At 53.6% G+C, this 18900-nt stretch overlaps 1 protein-coding gene across 1 annotated transcript in view; it reads right to left on the bottom strand.

The window, feature by feature from the left end:
* Nucleotides 1–18900, bottom strand: part of ASTN2 (astrotactin 2) — a 252911-nt gene that overhangs the window by 111283 nt on the left and 122728 nt on the right. Inside the window, exons 12-13 of the mRNA XM_015644984.3 lie at nt 16524–16690; nt 14392–14580 (exon numbers count right to left, since the gene is read on the bottom strand). Coding sequence (XP_015500470.1) covers nt 14392–14580; nt 16524–16690 — 356 coding nt within the window. The remainder of the gene's footprint in view (nt 1–14391; nt 14581–16523; nt 16691–18900) is intronic.

Raw genomic sequence — 18900 nt, 5'->3', positions numbered from 1 at the left:
CACTGCTACACACCAAAGCTGCCCCTTTCCACACCTGCAGCATCTTCACAGATGGACAGTGGCCAGGCTCTGCTGGGGCTCCCCAGGCAGCATCGTCACCAGCAGAGTTTTCACCACCCCCAGTGACTCGCCCTCCAAAAGGCAGGAAAAAGTAAATTCTACAGACAGACACAAAAAAACCCCGCTCTCGTGTACAGCTCACAGTGCAATATTACCACACATGCAGGATCTTTTCTAACCTTGGCAGGTATAACATTGTATAATAGGCCCCTAATGAATTGTTTCTAGAACAACGGTGCCAGGGAAATGATTTGAAATGGTGAACAGACAGGTCTCTGGGAGACGAGCCTCCCCCGGTAAGCGAAATGCCTCGCGCCTGCGCCGGGGAAACAGGAGGGGGCATTTTAAATATTGATCTTAGAGCCAAAATATAGGCCAGGAGGCTTCACACCCTCCGGGTGTGGAGACAAAAGGGCAGCAGAGCAGAAGAAAGGGAGGTTCCTGCAAAATCAGGTCAGCCCCAGGAGCTTGGGGGAGGTTCAGACTGGCACCGCCTGCCCCAGCTGCATTTTTTGTGATTCTGTTTTCTTTAAACAGATGCTGATTTCACTCATCCTCCCTGGTTTTACCCCCTGTAGCCTGTCCATGAGGGGATGATCTGTCATCCTGTGCTCCTCTCACAGCTGGGGACACCCTGGCCACCTCCAGGAGTCCCAGCACAGCAAGATGCTGATTTCAGGGAACACTTCCCTGGGATACTCCCACTGCTCTGGGGCACAGGTGTGCCCAGGGTGAGCAGGAAGCCATAGCCCTGTGAAGCAGCCTGGGGATGTTCCCAGCCCCAAGGCAGGAGGGGAGCACAAGGAGGAGCATCTGAAGGTAGGGACACAGTGAGTGGGGCACAGGAAGTGTTCAGGGCCAGACTGGATGGGTCTTTAAGCAATATGGTCTAGTGGAAGGTTGAAACAAGATGATCTTTAAGGTCCCTTCCAACCCAAAGCATTCCATGATTCCCTGGCTGCACAGGCAGCCTGCCTCACACTAAATCCCATTTCAGAGCCACCTGCCTGCATCTCAGGAGCCTCACTTTCTGCACTGCCTCAGTGCAAAAAAGAAAAAGTGCTTTATTTTTCTGAGGGGAAAAGCCTCTCACTCACAGCGTGCTCCCAAATCTCCGATTGATCCCGCTGGGCACGGGATCCCCGTGGTGGAGTGTTCTGCTGCTCTGAGCCCTTTGCTGTCACAGCAATTCCAAATGGGAACTGCAATTACTGCTGGAGCCGTGTGGGTGGTGGGAACTGGGGCTGCAGAATAAGGCAAGTCAGTAGGGAACAGGGGAAGAAGCATGTTGGTGTCTCTGCCGCTCTGCCTCAGCAGAAAAGGGAAAACACCAGCGCTGACAAATCCCAAAGCCGGGGAGAAGCGTGATGCTGCACTGGGAAAGAGGGATGCAGCTGCACTGAGCCTGCCTGACATCCTGGAGCATGGAACTGTCCCTTTCCTGACAGGTCAGCTCCCCATCCTGCACCGGGATGAGCACCAGGGTCACTGCCTGCCCAGCCCCATACCTGACCTCTGAGGAGGGGATTCCCAGGAGGAAGCTGCTGGAACCTCCCAGGTTCTGTCCCACATGAGATGGGCCTGGTATGCCCCAAGGGACACAAAGAGATGACAAGAGAGGTGCCAGAAGCTCATGTGAGGCACAGCACAGTCCCTCTGCAGAATCCTGACTGCCTGCAGGGGCAGGATGGTGATGGGGACATGCCAGGCAGGGCACACTGCTGCTGGGGTGAGCCCAGGGCACAGCATTCCGTGGGCTGGCAGCTGCCAGAGGCCTGCAGCTCCTCTTCCACAGGGCCTTCCTAATAACCTGGGGCTTGCATGCGCTGTGGAGGCACAAAAAACAGTTCCTGCCAGACGTTTTTGCTCCCTGGAAGCTGTGATCAAAGCCATCGGGCTCTGTGCAAGGGGCAGGGACACGGATGAAGGGAGGGATGTGACAGCATCCCTGGGCACGTGCTGCCACACGTGCCAGCAGCACCTCTGCACGGCTGCAGGGCCAGGTGTGGGGTTCACAGGGTTATTAATCATCAAGGTGGGATGCAGATAAACCTGCCTGCCCCACAACATCCTCCTGTGTCTCTTGTTCTGCCCCTGGCATCTCCCCGGTGGAGCAGCTGCCCAGGGCTCGCTGGAGCCGTGAGCACACAGCTCTCTCCAGCACACAGAACCCATTCCCCGGCACAGCGCTCTCCTGCTGGGGATCTGAGCATCTCCCCAGGCATTTTGCAGATACTGAGTCATTACAGGAGGAAATGCAGTTTCTCCCAGCAGCATCTGACCCAGAGCACGTGCCTGCCTTGGAGGGAAGTGACTCCATATAAACGAGCCTGATGCTGGGAAAGGTCAAATGGCCAAAGGCTTTAGTGAGCTCCAGCACTGGCAGGGAGGGATGAGGAGGAAGGCTGGATTAAACTGAGTTCAAAATCCTACTTTTGATGGACACTTGGTGTATCCTGGGCCGAGTCCTGCAAAGCACCCACTGCCTGGGGTGACACAGACACCGACAGCAGCTCCCACATCCCGGGCTGCTGCTGGGGTGACAGCAATTAGCAGATGTTCAGGTACCAGGAGCAGGGCTCAGGCAGCAAGAGCAGCTGTTCTGCTGTCCTCCTGGAGCCAGATGCACAAACCAGCTGTGGTTTTGGGGACTGTGACCTTTAATGACATGGCCAAGGTCACGCAGCAGAGCCGAGGTGGCAGCAGCTCACACAGCCCCTGGGAAGCCTCCAGAAAGGACAAAATGGGGTTTGGGGGCAGCAGGAGAGCCCAGTGCAGGCTCTGGGGAAGGGCTGGAGTGCTGTGGAGAATTGGGCCATTGGCTGCTGGATTCTGCTGGCCCTGGGGCACCATGTCTCCTTGCTGAGATGCTCAAAACCCAGCTGGCACTGGGATTTTGGCCTGCAGCAGGGAAAGATCAGCTGGTGGCTGACATGCATTTCATTTTCCAGTTAGCAACACTGCTGGGTGAAGGAGCAGCTTCTCCTCTTTAGCTCAGTCAGCTGTGGCTTCCTCCCTGGGCACTCTGCTCCCACAGGACATGGCCTTGAGGATGGACTGTGCAAACCAACCCCTCCTTCCAGCTGGAAAACTCCCACTGCACATTCCAAACATCAGCTGACATGGGGCTTCCTGCCTCCACCCAACACCCGCAGCAGACGCACACCCTGCGCCACAGCACCTGGGCAAGCACATTCATGAAGGGGCAAATATATAAATATTATATATAAAATGACCTCACAAGTGATTAGCTCATGCCCTGAAGCGTGAGATTTAATTACCCTTATCTGAGCCAGCACAGCTACAAATGTTAATCACATTATCATCCAGCAGCTTATGTTCAGCAAAGTGACTACGCCAGGGCCGCCCTTTCTGCTATGCAAGTCTGAGAAAACGCCTGCTCTGGCAAAGAATTAGTTATTAATCTCACTTCTTTCTGTCCCACAATGGCTTGGGGAGAACATGATGGATTTGAGGTTATTTAGTGCCAGCTTTTCACCCAAATTTCCCTTGGAGGAGCTGCCTGCTGGGGTGGCTGCAAGATCAGCCTGACATGGAGATGTTGAGAAATAGCTTCCTTTGAGCTTGTCATCACCAAAAAAAGAAAAAAAAAATGTTCTGGAGTCACTGGGAAACAGAAAAGAGGGTGTCCTGTTGCCACAGCCACTTAGGAGAAGGTAAGCACACTGTAAATCTCCCCCAGCATGTCTCCATGACCTCAAGCACTGGTGAATTATAAAGGTTTAATACAAACCCTGTGAAGCAGCAGTTACTTACTCCAAATTTACTGAGCATTAATTTCAGCGAGGCCCCACTCCTGTAGAACAAGGCACGATAAAAGAGGAGAGACCAGTCAGGTTTGGCCAGGTTCTGGAGCCCCTTCAGTGCCCCAGCTCTCAGCCTTAACCACTGTTTGTAATAAAATGTGCTTGGGCCAGGCTGCAGGGAGAAAGGAGAGCACCAAGAGCATCCCCAGAGCAGCCCCTGACCTGTCCCTGTGCTCCTCGTCCGTGTCCCCAGCCTGTCCCACCTCAGTGCCAGCAATAAACAGCCTGACAATATCCAATAGCTGCCTTACCCCCGGGCTCAGGGAGAATTAGCATTTAAATCGAGGTGTTTCAGGAGGTAAATCACACCAGACAGACAGAGCTCCTGGAGCAGCCCATGGAGCTCCTGCCCACCAGGCTGAGGCCGCTGCGAGGTGACCTGGCTGCAGTGTCCCTTGTGGGAATGATTTGTCCAAGCTGAGAGCTGGAGCAGGCTGGACACGTCCTGTGGGTGCTGATTCCAGCTCTGAGCTGAGCCAAGGCTGTGGATCCTCTCCCACAGGATGTTTGGGTGCTGTTTGCAATCCTTTCCCAAGCGCTGCTCCAGCAGTTCCACGCCTGGCGCTTTCCTTGGCATTGTTTGGAACGAGGCAACAAAACTCCCACTGACTCCAGAGGAGCCAGAACTACCCACTGGAGCTTCCCAAGGAGGCTGGTGCCTGACTTGCACCCAGTTCCTCTGGGATTTGGGCACAGATTCTGCAGCCAGTGGCTTCTCCGTGCACCAGCAGCCCCAGTTTTCCAGGGAAACCCACACCCCGGCTGCAGTGCCCTGGGAAGCACAAGCACAGCCTTTTAATATTAATATTTGCCTTTCCAATGTAAATTCAGACCCAGCTCTCCACTCGGCACACACATCCATTCTCTTTAAGAATTTGAGATCTTAAACATTTCTCTTTTTTTTCCCCCTCTCCTAAGCTTCATTGTTAACCTTTAAGATGAAGATAAGGCGTAAAGGTTTGGAAAGGAATCAGGAGGGACCTTGGAAATGAGCCAGGAGCAGTGTTAATACTGGGCTGCACATCATATCTCTTTGGTTCTTCTCTCCCCCCAGGGTGACTCGGACTGCTCTTGACTACCACCATGGTATTACAAACTCTAATGAGGTTTGGAAAATAAGAAACCCACTGCAGCGTGGGAGAAACTAATAGAAATTGTTTTGTCTTCTCTCTATTAGTCATTAGAAGCAGAAGAAAAACAGCCACGGGGAATGGCAGGGCTGCAAATACCACCACACATTTCATATGCTGGCACTCCGACAGTGCCATTTCAGCACAGTTATTGCTCCCACTTCCCCTCCACAACAGATCTCCCGTAAATCAGTGTGGGCTCCAGCTGTGCCAGCATCCCTGTGCCACCATCCCGAGCCCAGGGTGGCCCCAGTGCCCGGCCAGGGTGCCCATGCAGGGTGTTTGGCTGGTCCATGGCTCCACCAGCACGGGCCATGGCCAGCCTGGTGTCCCCAAGGACAGGGACGGGCAGGGGATGCTCCCACAAGCAGCAGCACTGTCAGGCAGCCAGAGCACAGCTGGGATTTGTGAGTGCAGCTGCAGAGCTGCATTTCTGTGCATGAAGTTAATTACAGAACCACAAAACTATGCACAGGGTGAGGTGAGAGCACCTGCAGTGACCTCACCCCTGCCAGGAGCCAAGCCCCAGTCCGGAGCTCAGTGAGGAACCTGGAGCTCTTTGTCCTCCCAGCCCCGCTGGGGATGAGTGGCAGTGCTGCCACACCTTCCCACAGGCACGGCTGGCAGCATTCCTTGGGAAGCTGGGGCCAGACAAGCTGTTCTGCCTGTGCTGGGCTCCTTCTGCCCGTGCTGGGGGAGAAATGAACCGGCACAAACACCCCGAGCTTCCATCTCCAGGGAATTGGTGACGAGGGCAGTGGAGCAGGGGATACTCCTCCCGCAGCCCAGGCAGGGGCAGAGCACGACTGCAAGAGCATCACTGGGGCACAGAGAGGGTGAGGGATACTGGCTCTGTCCTCTCAGAAAAGCTCCAGCTCTCCTCTGCACAGAGCCACCAGCATCCAAACCAGGTCATGCTGCCCAAGAACTGGGTGCAGAGGAAGATTTGGGGGATCTGGATTATGCCACAGGGGACAGGAGGGCTCCCAGCATAGCTTGTCCACCACTTGTGGGACACTGGGTACAACTGATGAGGCCCCCAAGCCCAAACCCAGCACTTGCCTTCAGGTTTATGCAGTCACAAGCTACACTACAACAGGCAGAACAGCAAATCCTCCACCTCTGGAGAGAACACTTGGCATGGGAAGGAGGAAGGCAAGATTTTCTGCTGCACTGAGGACTGTATCCAACCCTGCAGCTACCTCAGAAGCAGGTATGGCTCGACAGCTGGCATAGCTGTGGAGCGCTCAGATGTCCCCACGCTGGTGACTGTTCCTGACTGCATTGCCTGGGGCAAGGATTCGCATTGCTAAGTCAATGTCAAGCTGATTTAGTCCTTGGATGGGGAATCTCCATCAACCAGTGCTTGCACTAGCAAGAAAGAGCGGTGACAGGCTGCTGAATGTCAGCCCTGTCCCTGGAGGTGGCACTGAAGGGGCCCCATGGTGTGAGCAGCACAAACCCACAGCCCAGCTAATGGGGACCAGCACAGAGTCCATACAGCGATGGAAAAATGCTGCTATCGCATCCTAAAGTCGTGTGATTACAATTTACTGCCTCAGACCCCCCTGGCTCACTCTCCTCTTGCTTTTCAGCTGAACATAACCCCTGCTTTCATGTGTTCTGAGTGGGTACAGAGCTGCCATGGCCCAGGAGCAGCTGCAGCTTCTGTGAGATGAGGAAGAAGCAGCAATTCCTCTCTGCAAGGCTATAAAGCCAATAAAGACCCCCTGGGATGAAAGGTACTCCATAAATCTGAGCTGTTATTATAAAACCAATCTCCACCACATCTCTTAATAATGCAGATTAACTGTGCAGTAACACCACTATAATTAATATCATAAAAGTCAGAGATGGGAAAGGCCAGCAGGCCATCCCATGAACTGCTCCCCACAGCACAGGGAAAGGGAAAAACTCCTGGGTGCCACAGGAGCTTGGGACAGTGAAGGCTTGGCAGTGCTGGGCACCAAGAAGGGAGCGGTGACAAACAGGGGGTGGCACATGGATCACCCCAGCTCTGCCCAGCTCTTGGTTCTGCAAGTACCCAGTGCCAGCCCCTCATCCCTCCTCTCCTGTCCATACAATCATGGAATTATTTAGGTTGGAGAAGACCTTTAAGACCACTGAGTCAAACCATTAATGCAGCACTGCCAAGGCCAGCACTGAAACATGTCCCCAGCTGTGACATCCTTTTGAATCCCTCCAAGGACGGCATAACTTCACCACTGACCTGAGCAGTCTGTGCCAGGGTTTGACACCGCTTTTGGTGAAGAAATTTTTCAGATATCTAGTATAAACATCACCTGAGGCTGTTTTATCTTGTCCTATTGTTTGTCACCCAGGAGAAGAGACCAAACCCTCAGTGTGTCCCTTTGAACCTCCTTTTCTCCAGGCTAAACAACCCCAGCTTCCTCAGCTGCTCCTCATGGACTTGTGCTCCAGAACCTTCCCCAGTTCCATTCCCTTCTCTGGACACACTTCAACACCTCACTGTCCTTCTTTTTGTGAGGAGCCCAGCACTGAGCCCAGGATTTGAGGTGCCTTTCAGCAGTACAGGGGACAATCACTGCTGACCACACTATTGCTGGTACAAGCCAAGACGCCAGTGGTCATCTGGGTCACCTGGGCACACTGCTGGCCTCTCTCCCAAATCCTTATGGGTGTCACCACCAATTTTTCACAAGGTGGACTCAGAAGACCTCAGGGAACCCCCTGACAGCTGTGTGGGATCAGAGGAATCAATGTGGAGTGACCATGGCAGGGCAGGCTCTTTGCAGGAAGAGCCCATGTCCCTGCCCACTTTCCCAAGGAAAGAGGATTCCCCCAGACCCTGCACCTCCAGTCCCACAAGGAGCTTCCAGAGGCAGGAGACACAACCCTGCCAACTCACACAGGCACCTCAGCAGCATTCCCAGACTCAGATCCTGCCCAGGGACCAGCACTGCTCCTCACATCACACACACCCCAAACCCCGCAGCACCCTCCCTTCCTCCCCATCCCTCTCCCATCTTCCTCCCGCTGCACGTGCAGGGCGCTGGCAGCGCTCCCTGCCACGCTGGTGGGCCTGGCAGGAGAGAGCTCGTGGCAGCTCCGTGTGTGCTGCGGGATCAGCTGTGGGAATGCAAATCTGCGCTTCCCCCGCCGCAGCAGCCGCTAACGAGATAATGAATATTTTCATCGGCTGCGGAGAATACAAACATCTGCGCAGGCAGCGGCGCTGCTGGGGCTGGGGGAGCAGGAACGGCTCCCTGGCATCCCTCACTGCGGGGGCAGCAGCTCCACTGCCAGGGACAGGAAAGTTCTGGTCCCTGAGGCAGGAAAAGCCCGTGGCTGAAATTCCATCAGCTCCAGTGGGTGCTGGCAGCGTCAGGGCCTTGGCTCTGGGCTCTGCTGGTGTCTGAAAGAGCCTGCCACCCTCTGCCATGGGCAGGGACACCTCCCACTGCCCCAGGCTGCTCCAGCCCTGTCCAGCCTGGCCTTGGGCACTGCCAGGGATCCAGGGACAGCCCCAGCTGCTCTGGGCACCCTGTGCCAGGGCCTGCCCACCCTCTGATTGAGCAGCTTCTTCCTCATCTAAATCTCACGATCGTGGATGTACAATTGGTTTTGGGCTCTGCTGCAGGGGCAGCTTCCACCGTGGCCATCCCTCTCTCTCCTCCCCCCTGGGACTGAGGCACACGCTGGGAGCAGTGGGGCTCTCACAGGCAGTGGCCAAACAGCAGAGAGTGACTGTGTGAGGTTATCCTGCTACCTGCACAGGCAGGAATGAAATGGGGCATCTCAGAGGTTCATCGAGAGCTGGGATGGGGCAGCAGGAGCAGGAGGTGGCTGCGATGGCCATGTCCATGTTCACCAAGGATGTTGACAGCCCTTTTCCTAAATCCTTCCTGCACCTGGTGCAGAACCAGTCTGAGAACCTCTAGTATTTGAACAATCTCTGTTCCAAAGCATCTCTTTTCCACCCTGCATTGTCTGACATTACACCTGCTCTTGTTTATGTAGAATAAAAAATGCTCCCAACCTGCTGCAGAAGCACGTGGCTGCAGACTGGGGAACACCAGGTCAAAGCCACAATCTGTCATCCTTTTTTTGGTGGGATGAAAACTTTGCAATGGAACGGGATCCAACAGTGACCTAACTGATGGAATGCTGTGCTAATTTCATTAGAGTAATTTCATATACACTGGATTGGAAAAAACCTGGCTGCTGAGCCTGGCCAGTGAAGATGTGCTCAGAATACAGTGTGTGTCTGTGGGCTGTGAAACATCCCATACATCCCACAGCAGATCCCACCTCCACAGAGCTGCTAAACTCCTAACAACCCCTTAGCTGCTACTCAGGACCACGGCATGAGGCGTTAGCCTGCCTTGGAAAGACATCATTGCTTCCAACTAGAGTTTCTGAGGCTTCAAAGTTGTGAACAGGTAATAGAACTGCAGCAACAAACAATAAAAAGATGAATGAAATGGAAGGCAGCCACTGGAAAATAGATCCATCCATTATCCTGGCCTGAAGGGTAATAGGTAAACAAGGCACTGGTGCACTGGCTGGTGCTGGGCTCTCCAGCATGGGAATAATAAACAGCACAATTATAACTCCTGTGCTCAGAGGTTTCAGAGAAAGGGAGAAAAATAGAGGGGGGTGGGGGGAAATGGCATTAATTTAACCACTTACAGACATGACACTCGTGTTGCTGTGGGGAAGAAGGATGTCCCTGCCAGGGCTGGCCTGTGAGCTCCAAGCCAGGGGCACCAGCAGAGCCCCTCCAGCCTCTCACCACATGTGATGCTGCACCCAGCTGAGCCCCCAGCACAGTCCCTGGCAGCACCCATGGGTGGGAGGGCTCCAGGTGAACAATGGATGGGTGCAGATGTTTCCCAAAACAGCTCTGGCACTGCCAGCTCACCCTGCTACCACTGTGCTGCTTTATTAAGGGATGAGAAGCATCGAGGGGAAGAAGAGACACTCAAAATGAACTGGCCAAACTCCCCACCAATATTATGACAATTCCCCACATATCTCAGTGGCCTGACAGCATGAATGGAGCTGTGTGCAGGTAGAGCCTACTGGAAGCAGCTGGGGCAGTGTCCATCCCTCCCTGCAGCACCCCTGACACCTGGGGCACCTCAGCACCACCTCCAGCCTGCTCCCTTCCCTTCCCCAAGGCTGGAAAGAAGCAGCAGCCCCATTTTTTAAGTGAGAATGAGGGGAACAGCATCCTCCAGGGACTGAGTTGCAGAGGGAAAGGTGATTCCAATTTGCAGGATGGTGCTTGGCACGGCACAGCAGCCCTGGATCCTCCAAAGCCATCCTCCCTGGATATGGAGAAGGGAGCACCAACATGAATGCTCTCCCTGCCTCCAGCCATCAAACCATTCTGGCTCCTTGTCTGCCCTTAAAACTCAAAACTTAGCTCAAAACTCCCTGGGTTTGCTGCATCTCTGCTGGGAGGAATCAGATGGGGGCTCTGTGGGTGCTGCTGTGTCCTGGGGCTTTGCCAAGCTGGAGCAAGAACCAGGATGAGAGGCAGAGTTAGGGATGGGAAGGGACTCTGGGGAGGACAGAGCTGCTCCCAGCTGCCATGCATTGCCCTGACATCCCATTTGCCATGCAGCAATAATCCAGCAAATAAAGCTGGCTCCACGGGCAGTATTTTGGGATTTCTCCATATTAATGGCATAAAAGCAACAGTCTGAAACTGCAAACAGCTTTTAAACAAAAATATCTATTCCCTCATGGCAAAGAGGCAGCACAAAAACAGATAAAGAATGAAGAAACAACCCACTTGGAAAATAATTCCTGAGTGATTTGGGAACGGCGCAGAGTTCAGGCTCTGCCCCACCGTGAGGCAACGGGGGGAAAATCGCTCTAATCCAGTCTTTAGTGAGCTGCAGCCATTGCTGAGCCTCTCAGCTAGACCAGGAGGTGTGACTGGAATAGATCAGCTCCAATCCCATCTACTTATTAACCTCACAGAGCATTTTGCCGAGGGGAACAACCTGTTTTAAGGAAAGGATAGGGGTGCCCAGAAAAAGACGGCTCTGAATGTGCTTTTGGCTCAGCAGTGGAAGGACCAAGGGAAGCTTCTGGTGAGTGATGGAACTCTTCAGTCCCCTCCCAAAGTGCCCCCGAGGGACTGCACTGGAGGAGTGCTTTGATTTAAGTCCTTGCAATAAGGCAGCAGCAGCAGGGATGATGTGGTGGAGGAGCAGGAACCTTGATGCTGTCATGTCCAACAGAGCAGTCAAACACCTCAACTTCCACAGAAGTAATTAGTGGTTATTAAGCCATCTCAGTGCAGAAACAGCTTGCCCACAGAGCTCCTAACTCCTGATGGCTGGAGCAGAGCTGCAGGGATGCTGTGGTGCTCACATCCTGCTGGGCTGTGGCTTCACTGTCCCTGGTGGATGGGGAAAAGGGTCCTTGGCAGCAGCACAAAGGGCCATGTGAGCAGGGACAGGCTCTAGGCAGCACAGCAAGGTGTTCCATCAGTGCTGGGGCGTGTGTGGAGCACGTGTGGAGCACACAGCAGGAACCAGTGTGGCTGGGGGCACTGGTCTCAGCAGCCAGTATCTGCTCCCTCCACCCATCCCCTGGGTGTTACCATCTCCTCAGTCACACAGCTGAAATCTTTGGATAAATGCCTGAGCCCCTGGATAAAATGACATCTATTAAAGGTGAAACACGAAATCTGAAGCAGCACTGACTACAGCCACACGTTGGTCTGAGGTCTGAGACCCCCCCAGGCTGTGCTACATCTTCACACCCATCTGTGCTCTGCATCCTGAGGGTACCCACAGCACATCCCCAGCCCTTCCAGCTGCTCAGATACCATCAAGCCATCATTGCTACACCTGATACATCCCAGTGATGTGCTGAGCATGGCCAGGAGGCTGCCAAGAGGATGGAGCAGGCTCTCATCAGTGATGCCCATCAATGGCACCAGGAAGAGGCACTTTCTGCTGCCCAGAAAGTTCTCTCTGAACATGAGAAAGAACTCCACTGTCCCATCACCAAGCACTGGAACTGCCCAGAGAGGGTGTGCTGGCCCATTCTGCAGCCACCAGAAGGGCACAGACTCTAATTAATAAGTGCTACAGCCTCTTAGGTGGCAGAGAGACCTCCCTGACCCCCAGGGAATGGAAATCCTGCAGTAACTGATAAGTGTTACCCAGGCCAGGGTGTGCAAGGCAGCTTTTCCCAGCACAGAGGCTCCCTCCCAACCCCATGCTGACATGCCTGGCAGATTGAGAATATCCTATTTATTAAAGACACTGAAGATACGGCGACATGGGAAGCAGACACCGTTCAAAAGATTGTCACATCTGCATAGCTAAAGGATCCCAGCAGTCATAAGTCCCTCTAAAATACTCAGCCCCTTGTTCTGATAGCAGGTTCTTGCTCCTACTTCGCAGAAACGGGCTTTTAATCCCTAGTATTAGGCAGCTTCCTGCTATGTTTCAAATGCACCAAATTAAGGGCTTCTCTAACAGCTGGTGTCTTAATGCTCAGAGAGGTTCTTGAATATCTATGAAAATCAGAGGCAAATTACATCTTTTAGTTAATAATTTCTTCTCCATTAACCTCCTTCTCTTCCCTTGTTAAGAGATGATGTAATGGTGCTTCTGCACCGTAACCCGCCGACACCCCTGGCAGCCTGGCCGTGGGGGAGGACGCTGCACGCAGGGAACTGAGCCTTTCTCATCACTGCCTGGTGCTTTTGGAGCCTACACTCAGCTGGGAAAGGGCAGCTGTGCTGACCTTCCAGGCTGCTGGAAGCATTTCTGGAGCAAGATGTGCTGCTTCCCTCCGAGCTCTGCGGAGCCACTTCATCGCACGCTACAGCCACGTGGGCAGCTTTGCAGGCTGCTCCTGTTTCAGACCTGCTTTCTCCTGCCCCTCACTGCTGTTAGTGGGACAGAAGAGACTGAAACCCCTGTGTGACAGCAGGCTGTACAAAGAACTTGGCTGTCACTGCACAGCTCCTCACTGGGAAAAGCTTCTCCCCACTGTGGCCAGCACGGCAGGAGCGGTGCCAGCCCTGGGAAGGAGGACTAACAGCCCTTTTTTAACCACAAAACCTGTCAGGCAGAGCCCCAGGGAGTACTTCTTGGCCCCCAGAAGATGCCATCCCAACACCTCAGGTGTTTTTTCCTAAGGGCAACCCCGGCAGGAACTGCTCCAGGTCCAGCTCAGGACTGCCCAAATCTGCCATCCTCAGGATGCCTCAGAGGGGAGGACTTGCAGAAGCCACGTGCCCCAGGATAAACCAGCCCCACAGACAATCTTTGTGTGCTTGCCAGGTGGAATTCAGCCCTGACAACTGCGGTTTTGCTACCTGGAAACAACAAAGCATCCCTTAGACCCACCAGCTCCTGGAAAACTTTATCTCTGCAGCCCTGGCTCTGCTCTGATGGACCCACTGACAATTATAATGTGAGGCAGAGAATGCAAAGAGAATTCTACTGGGAAAATTGCCTTTGTGACCTGTCAGTTCTCACTTCCAGCAAAAGCTGCAGCTCTGCTGGCTGTGGCTTTCCCAGCACCTCTGTGCTGATGCAGCTTGTAATGCCTCTCCCATCAAGAGAGCAGAAGGCCAGAGCTCAGCTTGAATCCACAGCCAGGGAAGTTTTGATCAGGTGGGCAAAAACACCTGGAAAAAACTCCGTGGGTAGCAGGGATGAGGACCCACAGCTCCAGCTGGAATCAGAGGCAGAAATTTTCAGTTGGTGCCTGAACAGGAAAGAAACAGGTGCTGGGCAGGGAAGAGCTGTGTCTGGGTGGGATGTGGGCTGGATCCTCTCCTGACTGTGATTAGTGCTTCAAAACTCACAGAGCCACCCTGGCTTCCACCTGATCAAAATACAGCTGCATTCAGAAGACCTGAATAAAAATAACTAAATAACTCACTTGCCAGCCCTGAATTCAGTAGGTTCTCCTCTGTGAGCCCTGCAAGGTGAAGGCATTTACCTTCAGCTCATTTACATTATTTACCACACTACACCCACAGCTCCTTCCAGGGCTGTGATGGGGGCACTGAACACAACCAGCTGGCACAGGCTGAAAACACAGCAAAAGAAATGCTCTTTACACTACACACAATCAAATGGCCCCTTGTTACAGGATATCATGGAGATGGAAGACAGAAATGAGGCAACACCCCTGAGAAAGGCCCAGGGAGCAGAGCTGGATGTGTTCATCTGACAGGACACACTCTGTGCTGCTGCCAGAGGGAAGGACAAGCAGGTAGGAAAGCCATGGATGCTTCTTGTCCTCTTGCTCTCCTCCCCTCATGAGCAAACCAGAGATGTTGGCTCTCAGTCCCATCTCAGCACTCTGATGTTCCCAAAACTAGGAGCAGAACCAGGACATACCTGAAAGTCATCTGGAACACCTGTCCTTGGTTGACGTGCTGGCTCCTGTTGTTGTAGCCGTGCAGCATCTCCCCAAAAAGGGTGTCATTGAACTTGGCATCCGACTTCAGGCACTTGGGGCCCTCGCAGATGTCAGACAGCATCAGGCAGGACTTCCCATCTGGGGCCAGCTTGTACTCCTCCACACACCTGTGGGGCACACAGGCCATGGGAAATGATCCAGGCACAGAGCACCCCACCCCACCAGCCTCTGCCAAACCCAGCCAAGCACCACCAACTCCTGCAGCGGTTGTTGGGACACTTGAAGGGTCACAGAGCCCAAATCCTCTGCCCTGGCTGGGTTGGGTCACCAGTGAACGGGGCTTTGGCTCCCCACTCCCCTCCCTCCTGTAGCAGCAGGGCCCATCTGCCTGCAGTGAGGTTGGGTTTGGAGCACCCTGGTCTGAGGGAAGGTGACCCTGCCCATGGCAGGGGGTGGAATAAGAGGAGTTTTCAGGTCCCTTCCAACCTAAACCATTCCATGCTGATCTGTCCCCATGCTGGGGAGCAGAGCTGAGCCCACGGTGTGTCTGCTGCTCAGGTACAAACATTCCCCAGGTCACAGCAAAGCAAAAACAAGCTCCTGATCCTTCTTCCACCTAGAAATACCCTCCTGCAAGGATGGAGCTCCAGCCTGGCTGCTCCTCTGCTCTTTGATCCCACTTTCAAGCCCATTCTGGGTAAGATTCACATGCTCATCTTCAACCCTTCAGGAAGGGAAACTGAGGCAGGCAGCAGGGATGTGATTTACCTACAGACACTGGAGACCCAGGGTGGAATCTTTTGTAAATGTGCCATCCTGCATCTCCTCCTCTTCCACCAGCCTTTTTCTCAGCTCCCACCTTACTGGGAAACCTCTGTTCTCTCCCTGCTCCTTCCACCCTGTAACACCAACCCCAAACACCAAACTCTACCCAGGCTTGCTTCCCTCTCCCCTTCCTCTACTGCATTTTACTGCAAGCAGAACTCCCACCCGTCTGTCACACTCTTCCTTGCCTGTTCCCAAAGTGCAGCTCAGCCTTGGAAAAGGATTATGAAAAAAAGATGTGAAAAAAACAAAAAACCAAACAAACAAACAAAGGGAAAGAGTCTCTGCAAGGCTGAAATACAGATTCATGTGGGTGTGGAGGCCATGGAATGTCCCAAGGTTTTCTAGACCCTCCCCACAAAGGATGCTGGTGCCACAAGAACTTCCAACCCCTTCTGCAGGGATGGAGCAGAAAATGTTTTGTGTTTTGGTGACTCAGTCACTCTGCGCTGCTAAATAATAATAAAAAAAGGTAGTGGGGGTAAAAAAAAATACAACAAACCAGCAAAAATGGGATAAATAAAGGAGAAGCTGGCACAGGCAGAGCTCCCTGGGCTGCTCTTCCCAGGGACCAGCCAGCAGTCAGAGCTGTGTGAGGTCTTTGCTGCACCTGCAGGCATCGGGACTTGACGGATGCTCCTCGGAGTTACTGCTAGGAGTTCACTCCCCTTCTTGCTTGTGGGCATTTTCTTTCCAAAAAGGCTTTTTCCCCCTTTCTTCATCCTAATCTGTCACACTGGGACATGGGGTTGGTTGCTGAGTGTGCCTGAGAGTGTGAAGCAGCCGTGGGGCTGGGGCAGGCGATGGATGGCTGCAGCTGTGCAGAATAAAGCCAGATAATCACTGAGCTCCTTTTAGAGCACGCTGCAGCCAGGGAGATTTTCCTGAGAGAAAAATGCTAAATTGTGTAGGATTATAAGATCCTGGCCAAAATCAGGGATGAGAATCTATTTTTAAGGGAGGCGCAGGGGAGGGAAAAAAAAAAGAGTAAATTTTAGAAATAGTATTTTTTAAACAAATCCTACACCTTCCCCTCCAACACACAATGTACAATTTTGGGGTCCCTTCACAGTGAGTCACAGATCAAGCTGTACTGTCACACAGTGGGGGAGAGGAGGAAGGTACATCTGCTCACACTGCTCCTCACACATCCCTCAGGAAAGCCAGGTGTCTCCTTTCCCTGCTGGAAGCTCCACCAGCTCCAGGCTGGCTCGGGATGGGCGGCAGGGATGGAGATGGGGAGGGGGCTGATCACTGAGGAGGGCTCTGCCGAGGGTGGACTCACCCACAGAACATGAAGATGGTGCTGGAGGAGGGGTCGTGGGGCAGAGGGAGGGTTTGCTGCAGGCAGAGCTGCTCGCAGCCGCCGTTGAAGCCGTCGGAGCAGTCGATCCCTTTGGAGAAGTCGTAGCAGCCGGTGCCGTCCTTCATGGGCCGCAGGTCCTCGGGGCACTGCAGCGACACAGGACACACCGAGAGGTCACCTGGGCTCCCCCACCCTGCAGCTCCTGTCCCAGAGCTGCTGAGCTCCTTCCCCATCTGGAGGAGATGAGTTTGTCCCCAGTGAGGGATGGGGTAGCGTCACCTCGCCCTTGGGAAAGGGGCAAGGATTTGGTCTGCTGCCAATTCCTCCCCCCTCCTCCTCAGATCCCCCACTGCCCCCTGTGCCCTAGAGCTGAAGTTTGCAAACCTCAGCTCCATCCTTGGGGACACTGGGTAAGGCCAGAAGGGAAGGAACGGGATTCTGTCCATCCCTGCAGAGCAGGCAGGGTCCCAAAGACACAGCTCTGGAATTAGCAGCAGGAAGCAGCAGAAGACTTGGGAGCAGGAGGATTTCCAGGTGCATACACAGAATGATGGAGGAGGAGAGGACACTGAGGACAATCTGTGCTTTTCACTGCCCCAGAGCTGCCTGGGGAACAGCACCAGGATGAGAGCTGCAGATCCAGCTCTTATCTCCCGTGCTCTCCTCCTCGTCTGCCAGCCCTGCTGCAGGAGCAGAGCTGTGCAAACTGGCAGAGAGGATCTCCCTGGAGGACACGGGGAGGTCTGGCTGCAAACAGCATCTCTGCTCCACGGCACCGCCTCTCTGCTGCTCCCCCCACCTCCACACACATGGGCAGCCAGGGCTCTGCTCTCCAGAGGTCCTGAGGGATCTTCCAGGGTGCTGAAGGCAACTGGATGGGACTGCAAGGCAGCAGGAGCTGCAGGACCACAGCCAGAGGATCAGTCACAGCTTTTTGGAGCTGGCACTTGGAATTCTTGCCTTGGCACAGATCCATGTGCTGAGCTCAGCACCTTCCCCAGCCCTCAGAGGAAGAAGATGGTTCTTTCCCTGTGACTGGGTTAGTGGGTCAGCAAAGCCCTCCCTCCCTTCATCCTACTCTGCTTGAGGCCACCCTTGGGATATTCCTCCAGTTTTGGCTCTTAACCACCATGAAACGTGTTTCCTTTCAGTTCATAATTACGCATCCTAATACTCATTAATTACAGCAGGCAAATAGCTCGGCACAGCATTTGCAAAAGAAAGCGCTCCTGTCTCTCCACATCCATCCCTGCTCAGAGCAGAGCCAACTCTGCAGTAGCTGCTGTGCTGCAGGAGCTCTCCAGGGACAGAAAGCTTGGGGAGCCAACGTGAAAACACGGGATGTGTCCCTGCTCAGGAGAGCCAGGGGAATCAGCAAACCTGGCAATTAGTACTGGCCAGGCAACAGCTCTTCGTGGAGGGTTCTGCAGGGATGAACAGGTGGATGAGGCAATTACTGAGCACAATGAATCACAGAATGGTTTGGGTTGGAGGGGACCTTAAAAATCAGCTTAACTCCCCTGTCGTGGGCAGGGATGTCTCCCACTATCCCAGGTTGCTCCAAGCCCTGTCCAGCCTGGCCTTGGGTGCTTCCTGGGACAACCACAGCTTCTCTGGGCTTATAAATCTTTATAACACACCTCCCTGCCCCTGGAGGAGAGGATTCCCCACCAATAGATCAGAGTGGGGGAAAACTGAAGTCCATTTGAGTGCAGCTATGTTCTTGCCTGCAGGAGTCAGAGATGACCATGGGAAAAAGAAACAAACAACCCAGTTTGTGCTAATCCTGACTCCCTGCTGGGTCAGCCTGGGCTTTGGGATGGGTTTGGAAAGCCAGCACTCACCCTGTGTTCACTGGGCTTTTATAAAGGAGCAGATTGGTTCTTGCTGACATTGATTTGCCTGCCTTGGGCAGCAGAGAACCAATGATTGTGGTGAGTTTTAATCAATGCCCCATCAATTTAGGGGCAGTTCAATTTGTGATCTGCCTTGGCAGTGACACAGGACGGGGGGCTCTGTTGGAAAATGATTACAAAATCAATAAGGAGCTCGGTCAATAACTCTGTCTGGGTGAGCAGAGGTGGCACGTCCCACCCTGGTGGGAGGGAAGCTGGTGCCCCAGCAGGTCCTGGTCAAACAGCTCTGCACTCCCCTCATCCACACACAGCATGGATTGATTTAGCCACAGAAACAGAGGGATCACTGTTACCCAGTGATTCAAAAGAAAAATCTGTTTGTGGTTTGCCATGTTAGACTCAGGTTGCATGTGTTCACCTCCAATTCCCAGCCCATCCTTTATCCATGGATCTCACCAGGAAATACAGCTCAGAGCTTGGGAAGAGGGTCTGGTGATTAA

Source organism: Parus major, chromosome 17 (assembly GCF_001522545.3).
Source record: "Parus major isolate Abel chromosome 17, Parus_major1.1, whole genome shotgun sequence".
Taxonomy (NCBI): domain Eukaryota; kingdom Metazoa; phylum Chordata; class Aves; order Passeriformes; family Paridae; genus Parus; species Parus major.
Note: the sequence above shows the minus strand (reverse complement) of the source record. Positions and strands in the feature narration are given on the sequence as shown.